This window comes from Felis catus, chromosome B2 (genome assembly GCF_018350175.1).
Source record: "Felis catus isolate Fca126 chromosome B2, F.catus_Fca126_mat1.0, whole genome shotgun sequence".
NCBI classification, from domain to species: domain Eukaryota; kingdom Metazoa; phylum Chordata; class Mammalia; order Carnivora; family Felidae; genus Felis; species Felis catus.
The window spans coordinates 105,563,541-105,581,762 of record NC_058372.1 but is presented as its reverse complement, the minus strand read 5'-3'; the positions used below and the strand labels follow the sequence as shown (position 1 = coordinate 105,581,762).

General features: G+C 39.4%; 1 protein-coding gene across 6 annotated transcripts in view; it reads left to right on the top strand.

The window, feature by feature from the left end:
• The window catches only part of ROS1 (ROS proto-oncogene 1, receptor tyrosine kinase), a 126,580-nt gene that overhangs the window by 55,893 nt on the left and 52,465 nt on the right, over positions 1-18,222 (top strand). For 4 of the 6 annotated variants that reach the window (XM_045057951.1, XM_045057946.1, XM_045057949.1 and 1 more), the window contains exons 19-26: positions 5,317-5,534; positions 6,432-6,592; positions 7,462-7,606; positions 9,794-10,056; positions 13,443-13,506; positions 13,818-14,020; positions 15,579-15,784; positions 16,660-16,946. In XM_045057951.1, the coding sequence (XP_044913886.1) occupies positions 5,317-5,534; positions 6,432-6,592; positions 7,462-7,606; positions 9,794-10,056; positions 13,443-13,506; positions 13,818-14,020; positions 15,579-15,784; positions 16,660-16,946 (1,547 nt within the window). The remainder of the gene's footprint in view (positions 1-5,316; positions 5,535-6,431; positions 6,593-7,461; positions 7,607-9,793; positions 10,057-13,442; positions 13,507-13,817; positions 14,021-15,578; positions 15,785-16,659; positions 16,947-18,222) is intronic. The other 2 variants (XM_045057948.1, XM_045057950.1) reach the window with 1 other exon arrangement.

Here is an 18,222-nt window from a genome sequence, read left to right as displayed (position 1 = left end):
CACCAATAACTAATAATTTTCACCACTTTTTAATTTGTTATTGACTATTTATATATTGTCTGTTGTGATGTGACTCAAGTATTTTTCTCACTATTTAATTGGCTGTATATCTTGTCCGTATTGAGATGCAGGAGATCTTTATGTATTATGTATATAAGTCCTTTGTAAAGTATATGTGTTGTGAAATTTTTCTCTCAGTGTTTGGCTTACCTATATATTTGTTGGTGGTGTATTTTGGTGAGTAGAAGTTTTTAATTTTGACTTACCCAATTTATCAATTATTTTCTTTATGGTTTGTGTTTTCTGTGCCTTCTATAAGGTATCTTTGCCTATCCCAAGGTTGTGAGAATTTTATATGATGTACTTTTTAAAAAAATTTTTTTAATGTTTATTTATTTTTGAAGGAGAGAGAGACAGAGTGTGAGTGGGGGAGGGGCAGAAAGAGAGGGAGACACAGAATCTGAAACAGGCTCCAGGCTCTGAGCTGTCAGCACAGAGCCCAACGCGGGGCTCGAACTCACGGACCGCGAGATCGTGACCTGAGCTGAAGTCGGACACTTAACCGACTGAGCCACCCAGGTGCCCCTATGATGTACTTTTTATTGTTTTAGCTTCCATATTTAAATATGTGATCCACCTAAAATAGGTTTTTAGATGTTTCTTTCCTTTTCATATGAATATCCAATTGTTCCAGTACCATTTGTTAAAAAGATTTGCCTTATGTTATTTAATTGCTTTGTGCCCTTGTTCAAAATTATTTGACCGAATATATTTTGGTCTATTTTTGGATTCTCTATTCTGTTCTTTATTATATTTGTCTAATCTCATGCCAATACTACATTTTCTTGATTACTATAAATTTAGAAAAAGACTTAAAGATAGCTAATATTCAGTCCTCAGTTTGTTTTTCTTTTTCAATATTTTTGTTCTGGCTATTCTTGATCTTTTGCTTTTCCAAATAAATTTAAAAATCATCTCACTAATTCCTAGAATAAAGCCTGTTGGAATTTTAAGTCTCTTATCAATTTAGGGAGAATGGATATCATAAAATATTGAGTCTTCCAATCACTAAAAATGGTATCTCTCTTCATTTATTTTGGTTTTCTTTAATTTTATTCAGCAGTGTTTTGTATTTTCAGTGTAGAAGTTTTGTTTTGTTTTGTTGTTTTGTTTAGAGTAGTTTCCATGCCCAACCTGGAGCTTGAATTCACAACTCCAAGATTACAAGCCGTGTGCTCCAACGACTGAGACAGCCAGGCATTCCAAGAAATTTAGAAATTTTGCACTTCTTTCATTAATTATTCCTGAAGTGTCTGATTTTTAAAATAAAAAAAATGTTTATTTATTTTTCAGAGAGAGTGTGTGAGTAGGGGAGGGGCAGAGAGAGAGGTTTATCAGAGGATTCAAAGTGGGCTTTGTGCTGACAGCAGAAAGCCCAATGCAGGGACTGAACTCATGAACCATGAGACCATGACCTGAGCTGAAGTTGGACACCCATCTGACTGAGCCACCCAGGCTCCCCTCCGAATTTTTTTTTTTGATGCTTTATAAGTGGTGTTTTCAAAATTTCATTTTCTAAATTCTTATTACTAATATGGAGAAATTCAATTGATTTTTGTATATTGACTTGGTATCTTATTCATTGCTAAATTCACTGTTCTGGTTTCATGCAGAAATGCTTTCGGGGGTTATAATAGTCTTTTGCAATGATTTAGGAAACATTCCCTCCTCCTCAATTTTCTGAGTTTTTGATATTAATTCCTCCTTAAATTTTGATAGTATCCACCAGTGAATCCATCCGGGCCTGGAATTTTCTTTGTGGAAAATTGTTTGACTTTAAATTTAATATATTTTAGGGGTATAAGGTTATTTAAAATTTTATTTCTTCTTGAGTCAATTTTGTTAATTCATGTCTTTTCAGGAATTTATCCAGTTTGAATGAGTTGTCAGATTAAATTTAATAATAGTCCCGTGTGATCACTTTAATGTCTATAAGGTCGTTAGTGACGTCCTCATATCTCTGATATTGATACATTTTTTTTTGATCATTCCTGTTAAGGGTTTATCAAATTTATTAATGTTTTAAAAGAACTAGCTTTTAGTTTTGTTGATTTTCCATTTTCAATTTTACTCTTTTCCAGTATTATTTTTATTATTTCTTCTTCTTTTATAATATCCTCTTCTATTTCTAGCTTTTTAAGATGAAAGAAGAAATTGTGTTCACATCATTCTGTTACTATATTTATAATATTGACATGTAAAGCTGTATATTTTTTTAAAGACTGTGTTAGTTGGTATTCCACAAAATTTAGTATGTTGTGTTTTATTATCTTTCCTAATTTCTAATTTCTAAATATTTTCTAATTTCTCTCATTAGTTTTCTTTGATCCATGTGTTTTTAAAATGTACGTTGCTTAATTGTGAAGTATTTTGGGATTGTTTGGGTATTATTTCTATCAGTTTCTAATTTAATATCATTGTGGCTGAAAAACATACACCATATAATTTCAATCTTTTGACATTTATTTAGGCTTATTTTATGGCCCACCATTGGGTATATCAAGATGAATGTTCCATGTGCACTAGAAGAATATTTATTCAGCTAATAATCTGTTGGATTATTAGATTAATTATCATTAGATTAATAGCTGGTATAGTAGTCTATAACTGTCAAGTACATAAATTAGTTGATAGTGTAGTTGAAATATTTGTGTCTACTTGTACTGTCACTGAGAAAGAGGTGCCATAGTCTTCAACTATGATTGTAGATTTGCCTATGGTTCTCTACAGTTGATATACCTGGGTCCTTTGTATTTATATTATTATCTATGTACTTGAGTATATTGCCTTTTTATCACATAAAATTCCCTCATTAGTCTATGGTGATTCTCTTCATCTTCATCTGGGTGCTTTGTATTTATATTATTATCTATATACTTGATTATATTGTTTTTTGTCACTATAAAATGCCCTCATCAGTCTGTGGTAATGCTCATTGCTTAGAGACCACTTTGTCTGATAGTAGTATAGCCACAGCAGCTTTAATCAATTAATTAATTAATCAGAGATAGAGAGTGAGTGGGGGAGGGTCAGAGAGAGAGGGAGACAGAGAATCCCAAGCAGGCTCCACGCTGTCAGCGCAGAGCCTGATGCAGGGCTCAAACTAGAGAGATCATGACCTCTGAGCCTAGTCCTGATGTCAGATGCTCAACTGAATGTGCCACCCAGGTGCCCGTGATGGATCTACTCTTGAAATTGCTCTTCCTTCTCCTAAGTCCATCAATTTCCTTTAGTTTATAAAAGAATTAATCAGGTACAAGTATAACAACATATCTGACCTGGAAGTTGAAGAGGGTGCACCCGTCAACAATTCAGGTGTATTTGGTTATGTCAGAACTGATTACATGCTCCAAGGGACCCTATGCCCTTGCTGTTCCCTCTGCCTGCAATGTTCCCAGACTCAGTTCCCTTGGTTAATTGGTATTCGGTCCGTATGGCTCAGTTTAAGCATGTTCTCTAATGTGACCAGACTTTTTCTGACCAGATCCCAGTAGGTCTCCTTGTTAAGGAATCCGCTCTACTTGTCCTTTTACGGTGCCATTCAGATGCCAAAAGATGGTTGTTTGCTCATCTTCTTCCAGACTGCCTTTTCTGCTATCCTGTGTATTCTATGAGGGCAGGGATTGTATTTGTCTATTTACCACTGTATTCCTAGTGTCTAACACAGAACGGGGCACAAAACACTTGTTGACTGAATGAGTAAATGAATGAACCCTCAGCACAGTAACCTCAGCTGACCTCTATATTTCACCCTTTATGGAAGAGTTTGACTTTTTATGACTTTTTTGCTGAGCTTCGATTTAAATCCAGCTTTACTTGTTGTGGACGACTGAAGGGTTTGAAATTACAGGTAGAAGGAAGCCCCATACTGACCTCTCGAAAGTGAGGAGGTTTTGCTGAAGTGCCGTGAACATTGGAGGTCAAGAATTTCCCGGTTAGTCCATGAGATTTTTATAGGGGAGGAGTCTTCAACTGGAAATGAGGAGTCATCCATGCCAGGAGCAGCTAAGGGATATCCAGGCTCACCCTGCGGGGAAACCCGCTGTCCTAGGGACACTTTGGAAATGCTGAAACAAACAACCGGGTGGGCTAAACTAACACAAGGGCATTCACAGGATACAGGCATCAGCAGCTCTGTGGGTGGTCCAGAAGGGCCAGCCTCCTAGCCCAAGTGCATCCTGTTTAGTGAGCTTCCCTCCATTTGGAACTGGGTTTTATGTATTTCACAAGGTTGCTGGAAAGTTCTAACGAGAAGTAGAAATAACAAGGTGTGAAATTAGACAAGCAAGTCAAAGTCCACAAGGCAAACCAGATGCTGTCTTCAGAACTGCGTAGGTATAAATAGAGTATTTCACTAGAAAAAGGACAATGTGAATCGTCCTGGTGAATATACTTCTTTATAAGGTTCCCAACTTCCAGTTTTGGCCCTCTCAGGTAGTCAGTTTTGTCAAGGAGATATTGTGAAATTCTCAAATCAAAACCTTTATTTGTTTTGATTTTAAGTGCCATTCTTTCTACTTTTCTAAAGAAGGAACTGTCAACGCTCTAAAAAGATGTCGAGAAATCTTGAAAAGAAACAGTCAAACCACCACTTCAAAAGACTGAAAATCATTGAGGTGGTTTTTATTTATTGAGTACCAGGAAAGAGAGATTTTTAGAAACTACCAAGCAGATTTTTAAAGTGAAAATTATACCCCAATTCTGTGTCATGGAGAGAAAACTCTAGCATTGATGTAAATAATAGTCTGTTAACTTGAATTCCCCAGTCTGAAAAGAAGCATTCTGAACGAGCTAACAAAGTTAGTAAGTATCATTGAAGCAGCAGTTGTGAATAGTATATATTGATGGACCAAACAGGAGAGAATAATGGGTGGCAAATAAATAACATGATTAACCAAGTGTAAGAGGGAGGCGTGGCCCGATGAGGAGAAACCAGCCAGTAGGTTGCACCTCTAAGATAGGTACTACCGAGAATCACCAGTATTTCTTAAAATCTGTGTAATACTCTTGCCACTGCAATATCACATTAATGAGAAAAGTCCTAGAAGACTTGCTTTAGGTATATTTTAAGAAAAGCGTAAAAAAATCAACTTTATACAGAACTAAAAATAACGATAATTATTGTTGCAAAGTATTTTCTTTTTGTTTTTGCATCCACAAACACACACCCTCACAAACACACATTCTCTCCAGTACGTGAATGTACCAGCCCTTCCCCAACTTGAGATTCACAGGCTAATTGGTGCCATGTTTTAGCAGCGCCGGAGATATCAACATCACGGAGTTTGCAGCCTGGAGTACTTCTGAAATTTCCCAGAATACACTGATGTACTATAGTGGTCGGCTCTTCTGGATCAATGGCTTTAGGGTTATCACAGCTCAGGAAATAAGTCAGAGAACCAGTGTCTCTGTTTTGGAACCAGCCAAATTTAATCAGTTCACAATCATTCAGACATCCCTCAAGCCTCTGCCAGGTACAGTATATTATTTCTGTTTACCCTCTTGCCTCCAAGCGTGTTTTGTTAAATAAGTGTTTACTTTGGGATTTGTTTTGTTTTGTTTTCTTAAAAAAATATTTAAGCCCCGAAGCGGGGCTTGAACTCACAAACTTTGAGATCATGACCTGAGCCAAAGTTGGACAGCCAACCGCCTGAGCCACTCAGGTGCCCCCTTGGGAATTTTTTCTTAAGAATTAAATTTTAGAGGCGCCTAGGTGGCTCAGTCGGTTAAGTGTCTGACTTCAGCTCAGACTTTGAGCCCTGCATCTAGCTCTGTGCTGACATTGCAGAACCTGGAGACTGCTTTGCATTCTGTGTCTCCCTCTTTCTTTGCCCCTCCCCACCCCCCCCCCATGCTCTGTCTCTCTCTGCCTCTCAAAAAAAAAAAAATTAAAATGTTAAAAAAAAAAGTTTTATTTTTTTTTTCAACGTTTATTTATTTTTGGGACAGAGAGAGCCAGAGCATGAACGGGGGAGGGGCAGAGAGAGAGGGAGACACAGAATCGGAAACAGGCTCCAGGCTCTGAGCCATCAGCCCAGAGCCTGACGCGGGGCTCGAACTCATGGACCGCGAGATCGTGACCTGGCTGAAGTCGGACGCTTAACTGACTGCGCCACCCAGGCGCCCCCAAAAAAAAAAGTTTTAAAAAGAAAAAGGCTTTGGTAGTTTCTCTTGGTTTGCTTGCATTTTACTCTTAATCCAAATTTGCAGCATGGAACAGTCAGAAAAAGAAGATTGTTAGGATATATTAAAAGAAAGGGAAATTTTATTTTCGTATTAATTATTAGCAATTTCTGTTAATTATCCATGTTCTCTATGATGTTTGAGAATCCTAAATTCTTTCCCCCTCTATTCTTTCTTTCATCCCATAGGGAACTTTTCTGTTACCCCCAAGGTTATCCCAGATTCTGTTCAAGAGTCTTCCTTTAGGATTGAAGGAAATGCTTCAAGTTTTCAAATCCTGTGGAATGCTCCCCCAGCAGTGGATTGGGGTATAATTTTCTACAGTGTGGATTTCAGTTCTCATTCTAAGGTATAGTGTTGGTTCTAGTAACTTCCATTTCTCAAACAGGCTGTACCAACTGTATCAGCCCTGCCCACACTAATTTGTGCTTCCTTCATTTAGCCAAGCCTGTTTCCTTTGTTGCTCCCAATGCATTTGATTATTAAGATTTTTCCTGAGGGGCCACCTGGGTGGCTCAGTTGGCTGAGCATTTGACTCTTGATTTCGGTTCAGGTCATGATCCCAGGGTTGTGGGACTGAGCCCCTCATTAGTCTCCATGCTGAGTGTGGAGACTGCTTAAGATTTTCTCTCTCTCCCTCTGCCCCTCTCCCCCACTCATGCTCTCTCTCTAAAATAAAAAAAAAAAATTAAAAAAAGAAAAGATTTTTCCTGAGAATGTTTTTTAAAAATTAAAAAAAAAAAGTTTATTTATTTTTTGAGAGAGAGAGAGAGAGAGAGAGAGAGAGCGAGAGAGAGAGAGAATGGATGAGAATGAGCAGGGGAGGGGCAGAAAGAGAGGGAGACACAAAATCTGAAGAAAGCTCTAGGCTCTGAGCTGTCAGCACAGAGACCAAAGCCGGGCTCAAACCCATGAACTGTGAGATCATGACCTTAGCCAAAGTCAGATACTCAGTTGACTGAACCACCCAGGGGCCCCCTGAGAACCCTTGTTTGCAGCCAGTCTCTGATTGTTTTGTGGTTAATGTTAACGACTGGTATGTTAGGTACATTTTAACTGGTCTATGTGGAACCACATGGAACTTAGCAACATTAGCATTTCCAAAATTGCACGTTTTGGTTCACAAGTGAACCAAAGTTTGGAGATTTTAGTTCATTAGGAATAAAAGGTTTTATGACTCCCTCACTAAGAAAATAATGTTTTGTTCTTATATTTTAGTTCCTGGCTAGTGAGCAGCAGCTTTCGCCTGTATTTACTGTGGAAGGGCTGGAGCCCTATGCCTTATTTAATCTCTCTGTCACTCCTTATACGTACTGGGGAAAGGGCCCCCAAACATCTCTGTCACTTCGAGCACCTGAAACAGGTACAGGGGTTAAAAGATCTTTTTAAAAGGGCAGAGCCTCATTTTCTATGCTCTACAGTAAATGGCTAATAATTTTTAAAAATAACTTTCAGTTCTGTAGATGTGTTGAGATTCAATACCTTTTCAATGACTTTTTGGAGATGAGAATAACACCATTAGTATCAGTCTGCATCATTTATTCCAAAAGCATATTCCAAAGATTTCTTAAAGATTGTTTCACTTGATTATAATAATACATATGATGCAGAAACCTGTTTCAGGTAACTTGTGAAACACTTGAGAAGGAAAACGGGAATATAATAGCGGGGACAGTTTCATGGAAGTCAGGCTTGTCTGAAGATGTTCTCACAGATGGTAACTCAGAAGCTTCCATAGGTGGATAACTCATGCCTGAATTTAATGTTTTCCTTTGGAATATGTTTTAAAAAGGATAGTAGTCGTGTCTTTACATGTGTATCACTACAAAATGTACAAAGCACATTTATATGTATCACTCCTTTATTAAACGTTTACCGCACACCTATTACGTGTCAGAGCATCATTTCCTCCTTGCATTTGATCCTCCCCCTGCTCCCTGAAAGGTAGCACAGGTGTTACTATCTCAGTTATGCAAATGAGAAAGCAGAAGCCTAGAGGTTGCCCAATGTAGAATAGCTGGGACTTAATCCAGACTTTCCACTGCCATTTTATCAAGTCTCCACTCAGTCCTGTCTTCAAATGCTGGTAAATGATAGTATCATATTGATTTATTCACTATGAACTTATTAGCACAGGACCTGGCAGGCAGAAAGAGCTCAATAGGCATAGATATGCATTTTTTGTATGTTTGCTTTTAACTGTTAAGTTTCTTTCAACAATATTTACCCATGAGTCTCACAACAGGAACATAGTAGAGCCTGGGTAGGTCCTGGAGCAGTTAGCATTTGAATCCAGGTATGCTCTCTTTGAGATCATCTTGGGATGTCAGCTTTGGTAGGATTGTTCCGTGGAAATGGTTTTGCCTGCGTCTGTCAGGGGATGTACTGGGGACCTAGGGTCATCAGCATTCTGCTGGATGTTGGGGGGCAATAAAAAATGAAAAGATTTGGCCTTTGTATTCAGGAAATTTACAATATAGTTGGGAAATTATTCAAATGGACAAATATTTATTAAGCGCTTACAGTGTGCTAGTCCTATACTAGATTTGAGGGGACTTAACAAGGAATAAGAAAAGGTGCTTTCTCTGATGGAGCTCATAAAACAGTAGAGAGATAAACACAGGCTTCCAACGATAACAGAAATGACACAGTGAGAACTGAGTTTCAATGGCATAGAGTAAATAGACAAGACAGAATGCTTCACCTCTATCAAGCAGCCCCACCACTCTCAGGAGGTGACAATGGTCATAGACTGGAATGGCCACCGAAGGCCTTTGGGGACGGGGAATTCTAGCTGGGCTCTAGGGAATGATGCAAGGAAAGGTATCCCATATAAGCACAGTGTAAGAAGGCCTGGAGATTGGATAATGATGTGAGTGTTGAACATTGAGAAGCGATGTGACTGGAGTGGAAAGGGACCTTGTAGAGGAGTCTGAAGAAGGAAGACAGGCATCTTGCATGAAATGACATGGACATCAGGCAGAGGAATTTCTCTTGATTAAGAGGGAGCTAAATTCATTGAAGGGCTGGGAGACATTAAATTGCTTGGTTCGGCTCTAGGATAAATGGTAGCCTCCAAACCATACTCTTGGGGTATACCCTGCTCCATGGAAGGGTTCAAGGTGAGAGGGCCTGGATCTGTGACATGCTGGATTTTACATCCTGAACTGGCTGAAGGCCAGGCCAAGTTGCTGCCTTTCATCCCGTGACTGCCATTTCCACCACCAGCTAAATCACTGTGGAAGGATGAGAGTAAATATTGTATTTTTAAGGAGAACCAGCCACCTTTCATCTACACAGGGCACAGATGAGAAAGATGTGCCCAAGTGGTGGTAAGAGGGATTTGGGTTGCGGATAAGAAAGATTTGCTGAAATATCAGGATAGGTTCCTGAAGAAATCTGTGGAATCTTCTCTCCTGAAGAACAAGATAGATACGCTTCGATTTCTGGAATGAGAAGTGTTTATTACTGTTTCTCCATCCCCTCATCATGAATGGTAAAAAGTCAACTTTATATTCTTTTCTACCCTATCTGTGTCTCTGCTTTTCAGTTCCGTCGGCACCCCAGAATCCCAGGATATTTATATTACCAAGTGGGAAATACCATAACCAGAACGAAGTTGTGGTGGAATTTAGATGGAATAAGCCTACGCATGAAAACGGTGTGTTAACGAGATTTGAAATGTTCTATCAAATATCCAGCCAGAGAGATACACATAAAACATTTGAAGACTGGATGGCTGTCAATGCAACCCCCTCAGAGATGTCTTTTCAGCTTGAAGGCATGAGTCCCGGGTACACTGTTGCCTTCCAGGTATAAGAGTGAAAACAGGGATACAGGGGTCTCAGTGGTGCAAACAGAAGGCTGATTAAAGGACTAGGTTAAGAATTCTGCCACTCTGTCAATAATTTGAGATCCACTATGGTCACAGAAGTCAAGTGGGTGGCAAAGATACAGAGGGGAGAGGGGACAGCTAGGGTAAAGGACAGCTTGACAGCTTTCTTGCTTTCAGATTCAGAACAAACCATTATTTTTCCCTGTAATCACTATAGGTCGTGTACCTGGGTAGATGCTTTTATATTCCTATCTCATTTGATCCCCTTACTATCTGTGAATAAAAAGCCATGTCCCTGGGTGTGTCAATGAGTTACCAAAGCTGCGTGGCTAGGAAGTGGTGTTCTGTAGTCCAGCTGCTAGAATCCTTTCCCCCAGATCACATCACTACCGTGAATCCTCTGGATGCCCCAACTTGGAGCTACTGCTGGAAATAAAACCTGAGGGTCTAGGTAGTCGATATCTCAGAGTTACTGTCTGGCTGCTGCTAGACGACAAAGTGAGAATAGGAGTCAAGAATAACAAGTTACTGCCACCCCATTTGGACATTTTAACTTTAATATGAAATAGCTTTCTACTTATGATAGATGGCTTGATGATTTTCATATCTTCATTAAATACCAAGTTGGTGATGTTATGCCCAGAATTCGCGATCCCCAAAGACCACCAGGGAGCCGAGTCCGATGCAAAAGCAAAAGAGCCTTTATTCGAGCTAGCTCGAGCTCAGTCCCCTACCTGCACCGACGCAGTGGTAGATGCCGGGGAGAGAGAGCGAGTTTCAAAAGCACAAAGGTTTTATTGGGGCCTAGGGGCAGTTGCTGAGGTAATGGCTGTGGCCTCAGCTGATTGGCTGGGGAAGGGTCGTGGCCTCGGCGGATTGGCTGGGGAAGGGTTGGAGTCCTGTTAAGCAGGTCGCAGGGCATGTTTTGATCGGGAAGTTTGAACAGGTGAGCGGGAGGTTACTCAAGGGGAGGAGGCGTGGTCAAGGTGGAGGACACAGAACAAGATGGAGTCGGCTGGCGTAGGTCCGCCCTTACAGGTGACAATGTTGTACATATTTAGAATTATTTCCCATTTCTTCTTGGGGAACATAATGCTTTGGGGAGTGTTTTAGAGATTTGAGTTTCCTAAGGATCTGTTTTCTCTTTGTAAAATTCTAATTTAATAGTTATTTTGTTAATATATTAGTTCAACATATACTAATCGAAGAAGTTGTACATAAAAGTTAAAGATAGTACACATTCTTATTTGTTGAGAACTATGTGTGTTCTGGTTAAATAAATATTCTGGTTAAGTGTATCTGTCTAAATGTACATATAGTTTCAGATCTCAGTCATCACAGGATTGTGCAAGGTGATATGCACGGATATGCATGAGTTTCACTTAATGTGGTCTTGTGCAAAAGTGAAGACGTCTTGGTATATGTACATACCATGATGCACGCACACACACATACACACACCCCATGTACAGATAGTAGTATGTATAATATGGTAAAATATATTTAACAGTAGAAGTATAATAAAAATAATCTAATACTTTGTTGACTGAGAGGGCACTTGAGGATCTACCTTTTGGGTCCATCATTACAGGTGTCAATTTCCTTTATAGGCTGTTATACACATGCAAGGTTGGGAAGTGGAAATGATTTATTACACAATAAAAGACGTCTACTAAAAGCTGGTTTTTTTCTTAATTTTTTAAAATGTTTTATTTATTTTTGAGACAGAGAGAGACAGAGCATGAGCAGGGGAGGGGCAGAGAGAGAGGGAGACACAGAATCTGAAGCAGGTTCCAGCCTCTGAGCTGTCAGCACAGAGCCTGATGCGGGGCTCAAACTCACGGACTGTGAGATCATGAAGTCGGACGCCCAACCAATTGAGCCACCCAGGTGCCCCTCTTTTTTTTTAATTTTTAGTACGTATTTATTTTTGAGAGAGAGACAGAGACAGAGTGTGTGAGAAGGAGAGGCAGAGAGAGAGGGAAACACAGAGTCTGAAGCAGGCTCCAGGCTCTGAGCTGTCAGAGCCTGACATGATGCTTGAACTCACAAACCGCAAGATCATGACCTGAGCTGAAGTCAGGTGCTTAACCGACTGAGCCACCCAGGCACCCCTAAAAGCTGTTTTTAAAAAGCTTTGGTAGCGGGATGCAGAGTGGTACAGTATACAAGTATACAAACCCCACAAGACTTGATTTTTATGCCAGTTTCTGTGTATGTCATTGTGGATGAGTTACTTACTTAATTCTGATTTTGTCTAGTTTCTGCTCTTAGTAATTGTGAGAACTAAAAGAGATAATGTATGTAAAAGTGGTTTGAAATGCATAATTAATATTCAACGTAAGTTTTAATTATTATTTTTCTTTTATAAATCTCATTTTTTAAAAGGTACAGTAAATTTGGTTATTTAAAGCTTCTAGTTGTTTATTTCACAGTCTGTGGGAGTTTACCATAATATGCATAGTTTTGTTTCTGTTAAACGTTCTACATAATTTCATTTTGGAAATAGCTAAAGACCTTTTTTAGAAATTCAAATCTTTTGCAGGGGAGATTTGTGCCAATACTTTGTACTGTTCCAGACAACAATAGCAACGATAAAAACCACACCACCGGCATGAATGTGGGGCAATACTTACCTTTTAGTGATTTATTGCTTTATACTCAGATGGAAGTAACTATTTGAAACTATTCAGTCAGAGAAAGACAAAAACCCCTATGATTTCACTCCTATGTGGAACTGAAGAAACAAAACAGAAGAAGAACATGGGGGTGGGAAGGAAAGGCAAACCAGGAAACAGACTCTTAACTACAGAGAGCAAACTGAGGATTGCTGGAGGGGAGGTGGGTGGGGAATGGGCTAGATGGGTGATGGGGATTAAGGAGACTTGTCCAGATGAGCACAGGGTATTGTGTGTAAGTGATGAATCACTAAATTCTACACTGGAAACTAACTGTGTTAACTAACTGGAATTTAAGTAAAAACCTGACAGAAAAAGAAAACTAGGGGCGCCTGGGTGGCGCAGTCAGTTAAGCGTCCGACTTCAGCCAGGTCACGATCTCGCGGTCCGTGAGTTCGAGCCCCGCGTCAGGCTCTGGGCTGATGGCTTGGAGCCTGGAGCCTGTTTCTGATTCTGTGTCTCCCTCTCTCTCTGCCCCTCCCCCGTTCATGCTCTGTCTCTCTCTGTCCCAAAAATAAATAAAAACTTTGAAAAAAAAATTAAAAAAAAAAGAAAAAAAACCTATTCATAACTGATACCAAAATTGTGAAATGAAACCTTCGATAATTTATCAGTCTCAGAACGTAATTGCTGTCACTGAGAACACTGTTGAATGCAATTTTTCTGGTATCCTTTTCTTTCTCTAGGTTCGAGCCTTCACATCCAAAGGACCTGGACCATTTTCTGACACAGTAAATTCCAGAACCTCAGGTATTCATTACCTAAAACCTGTGCAAAAAACAATTCGTCTTTTAAAAACATTTTTGACCCTTGGTATTCTCAGGGATATGAATGCTGTTTCTGAGCTGAAGTTAAAGTCAAATAACCAATTTTTATCACCAAACACACTTAACAAATCTGAGCTTAGGGCGCCTGGCAGTGTTGATTGAGACTGGAACAGTAGATGAACCCAGAGAAGACCCATGGATTTCAGAATAGCCTGATAGTGAATCAAGGGATTTTGCCAAATGGAAGTTTTTTTTTTCTCTTATATGTATTATCTACTTGTTTTTTGTTTTCAGAAATCAACCCATTTCCATATCTCATGACTCTTTTTGACAGCAAGATCGTTTTATTAGATATGGATCAAAATCACGTTGTATGGACATTTTCAGCAGAAGGAGACATCAGTACCATGGGCTACACAGCTGATAATGGAATGGGATATTATGCTCAAGGAGACTCACTCTGCCTTCTGAACATGCACAACAGATCCAGCTCTGAGGTATTTCACTATGTAACTATTCTGGAAGGAAGGACATGGATAATTTACATATCACACCACCCTATAATTAAATAGGCTGGTCAGTGGTCGAGCCATTAAGATTAGAATGGTTGGAAAGGACAAATGTTGCGTAATTATTTAGTCGCAAATGAACAGTGATTAGATTTTGGGCAAATATCATTCAGGATTAATTTTGCAAATAGTTTTATTTGGTTTAAGGCACTGTGTTAGTTCCTGGGATAGAGGTAAAAAAGAAAAAAAAAAAATCACAGTCTTTGAACAAACCCAGTCTGGTATTAGTCTAACACTAGGAGGACAGTAGTGTGTAATGATTCATGGCTGAGCTTTGGGATCTGAAATTTAGAACTTAATTCTGGCTTCGCCATTTACTAGATCTGTGACCATCAGCAAGTTATTTAACTTGTGGCATCTCTTCACATGGTTCCTGTGAAGATTAAATGAGATGACCGACGTAAGGCACTTAGCACAATGCCTGGCATGTGGTGGCATTCATTGAGTGTCAGCTAGTGGAACAGACAGACAGAAGACGTTATCGTGCTATGCTGAGGGCAGGATGTGGTGGCATCACAGAAAATGGATGATCAATCCAGGTTGGAGTGGTTGAGTGGAAAGACACCTTGGGAAGATGAGCCAGGTGAAGGTGGGAAAAACTTAAGGGGTAGCAAGTGCAAAGACAGGAAACAAGAGAGCCATAGCACATCCAGGAGGCTGAAAATAGAGTGAGCTTGGAATGAAGGTGGGAGTGAGGGTGAACAAAAGACAGGTGAAAAAGCTGAAGTAGTAGGGAGGGGCCTGAATATAATGGGCCTCTGTAACTGTGCTAAGGTGTGGAGGGCCAATCCTGAAGCCAACATCAAGCCATTAAAGAAATTTAGTGGGTCATTCACATGATCAAGTTATGTTTTAGAAAGACCTCTCCATTCGTGGTGTGAATCATGACTTAGAGAACGTTAAATCTGTGACACTTAGGAGGCTATCACAGAAAGCCAGACAGGAAATGTCAGGCAGGAAATGAGAGCCAGTGAGGTGAGAAAGCAGAGGACCAATCGGGGACATATTTCAAACGGGACTAATTCACCGTGGGGAGTCGTGAGAGGAAGATGTCAAGGATGAACCACATTTGTCAGGATTGCTGCTCAGGTGGATGTTGGAAATCCATGAAAATATAATCTGTAGGAGAAAAGAAGGGTTTGGGGGTGGAGTAATGAATTCTGTTTCCTGGGATCATTCATATGGAGATGTTCAGTAGTCAGTTTGGATCAGTAACTCGGTGAGGGATATTGCTACTGTTCTTGTAGCACTGGTCTATGGATTACAGTTGAAGTCAAGGTAGCGGAAGCTAACCAGGAGAAAGAATACAATGTGAGAAGAGAAGAGGACCAGTGTTACAATGGTACACAGTACAGAGCTATTGACGTTTTGGATTACAGAGAAGTGCAGTAAACAAGTAATATGGTAGATTACCGAAAAGTCCTCAGATTTGGGGGAAAAAAAATGACCACTCTCTCCTTGGCTGTGTTTTCTACCTATTGTTAAGATTTTCCGAGATGCACTGGTCTTTGATATCACAATTATTACAATTGACTGGATTTCAAGGCATCTCTACTTTGTGCTAGAAGAATCACAAAATGGCATGCAAATATTTGATGTTGATCTTGAACACAAGGTGAAGTACCCCAGAAAGCTGGACATTTGCAATAGAAATTCAACAATAATCTCTTTTTCTGTATATCCTTTTTTAAGGTATGTAAAGTATGAGTATCTGTTTCTGTTGTCATGAAATAGAGGCATATCCAATACAATATCTTTGGTTTAATATTAGAAGCTATTGATGGGAAAATAAGATGCTTACGGTCCTTGACTAGCTATATTAACTTATAGTAAGTAACTCCACACATTAAGTATGAGCCCATAGCCGCAAATATGCAAATTTAATCCATACTGACAATTTGGCTAACCTAAAGTTAGGGTCATTACCAATAGGAAACTAAAGCAGATTTTCATACCAGTGGATTTCCTAATAACCTCAGATGATAAGGATGAGAAGAGGACTGAGACAGTGGCAGGAGATGAACAGGAGATAGACAGCATGTCATGCTAATGCTATTCTGGGCTCACCCATCTTTAATTAATGTCCTTGTAAGATGAGTTTTAAGGCCTCCGTTCACCAACTGATAGCAGTTTTTCATGCTGAAAGATGTATTTTGTTTGTGTCATAAGCATGGTTATTCTATTTTGAAACTAGATTGTTAACCGGCATTAAGAAGCAGAAACAAACTTGAGAGGAGGGGAATGGAGATGGGTGTTGATGAAAAGTAGGCAAATGTATTTCACATGTACAGCCGTTAATGAACCATTCAGTATACCACCCTCAGGTCATTTTAGTCCAAGGCTTTAATTGTAAACACATTTATTGAGAAATCATGGGAAAATGGTACAAACTAGATTGCTTTTGGCCCCCTCCATCTCAGAAGATTATTGTACATGTGGACACATTCTCTCCAAAGGCTGTGTTTGTCTCTCCAGTCGTTAGGAATGATTAATCTTCATTGGAAACTAACGTTTGCAATAATATGCTTTACTCATTAAGTTGGAGGGTCTTTTTTTTCCCCTCATAGTCGCCTGTATTGGACAGAAGTTTCCGATTTGGGCCCTCAGATGTTCTACTACAGTATTATCAACCAGACCTTGAGTCACATTCTTCCACCCACAGCCACAAACCATTCAAATGGAAGGAAACAGTGTTTTTGCAGCATTACTCAATTCGAGTTTAGTGGAGCAATGACTATTGACACCTCTGATCTAGAGAGACCACAGATATATTTTGTCAAAGGGCAAGAGATCTGGGCCATGGATCTGGAAGGATGTCGGTGTTGGCGAGTTATCATGGTGCCTACTCTGCTTGGTAAGATATCTATGTGTGTACATAGATACCCATTAGTGATGGTGGCCCTTCCTGTTCAATTAAAAAGGGTGTGCATTCTACATGTATTCAAAAGAATACACACATGGTTATTTGCTCTGGACCATGCCAAATGTTCCCAAAGAATTCAAGTCAAGTTGTTTCCAGGCAAATTGTGCACAGACGTTCACACAATTTTCTGGATCTGTGGTTTCATTGTTGTTGTTATCTTATAATTAACAGTAGAGCTATAATTTATTAAGTTTAACTACATAGCCTAACCAAGCTACCAAATGTATTATCTCATTTAATTTTCAAAACACCTTGATGAAGTAGAAAATAGTATGCTCATTTTATAGATGAGAAAACTGAGACCCAGAAAGGTAAGGTATTTGTCCAAAAGGCTACAATTAGAGGAGGATCTGCGGCTGGAAAGTGGGCCTAACTACAACATCTGTGATCTTACTACCAGTACCCTACTTTACTTCTGTTTTGATGATCTCATTGACTGCACGTTCAGCATGAGTTTATCAATACTTGACATCACGTGCTTGTGGAGGAAATACTTAAATGTCTGAAGTGATTTGGAGGTCTCCTAATTAGGAGTAATTGCAGCAGAAAAAAAAATGCACTCTAAATACCTCCATACATTGTTAAGAGTCTACTCTTCACTGTTCAAGGTACTAGCAACTAGTCACATGTGATTTAAGTTCAAGTTAATTAAGATTAAACAAAATTAAAAGTTTAATTCCGCAGTCATGTTAGCCACATTTTAAATACTCAAACCACAAGTGGCTAATGGTTACTGTATTGGTCAGTGTAGACATAAAATATTGCCATCATCAGAAGTGTTTTTGGACATTGCTGGTCTTTATAGTAAAGTTTTGAAATTACAAACGTGTGTGTGTGTGTGTGTGTGTGTGTGTGTGTGTGTTAAAACTGCACACATGATTTTGTTGACATGTTACCCAGAGCCTTTTCTAATATACTTTCAATGGGCTTAAGAGTAGAGATATATTTTGAACTTCTCGTATTAGGAGAATTACTTGTTTCTGTTGAATCTGTGACACAGACTCCTTCCTTGATCAAATGTTCCCCTTTTCTCAACTGGGCCTTGACCTGAGTCTTCCTTGTCTGTCATTGTTGAGTCTAGTTTTAGCAAGAATCTTGCTAAATCAGTTTAGGGATAACCCCTCCACCCTTGGTATCTGATCAAGTCCTTCATCTCCCACACTTGATTTCTTGGGTTGCCTTTAGCAAAAATCATAGGAAGATTAGC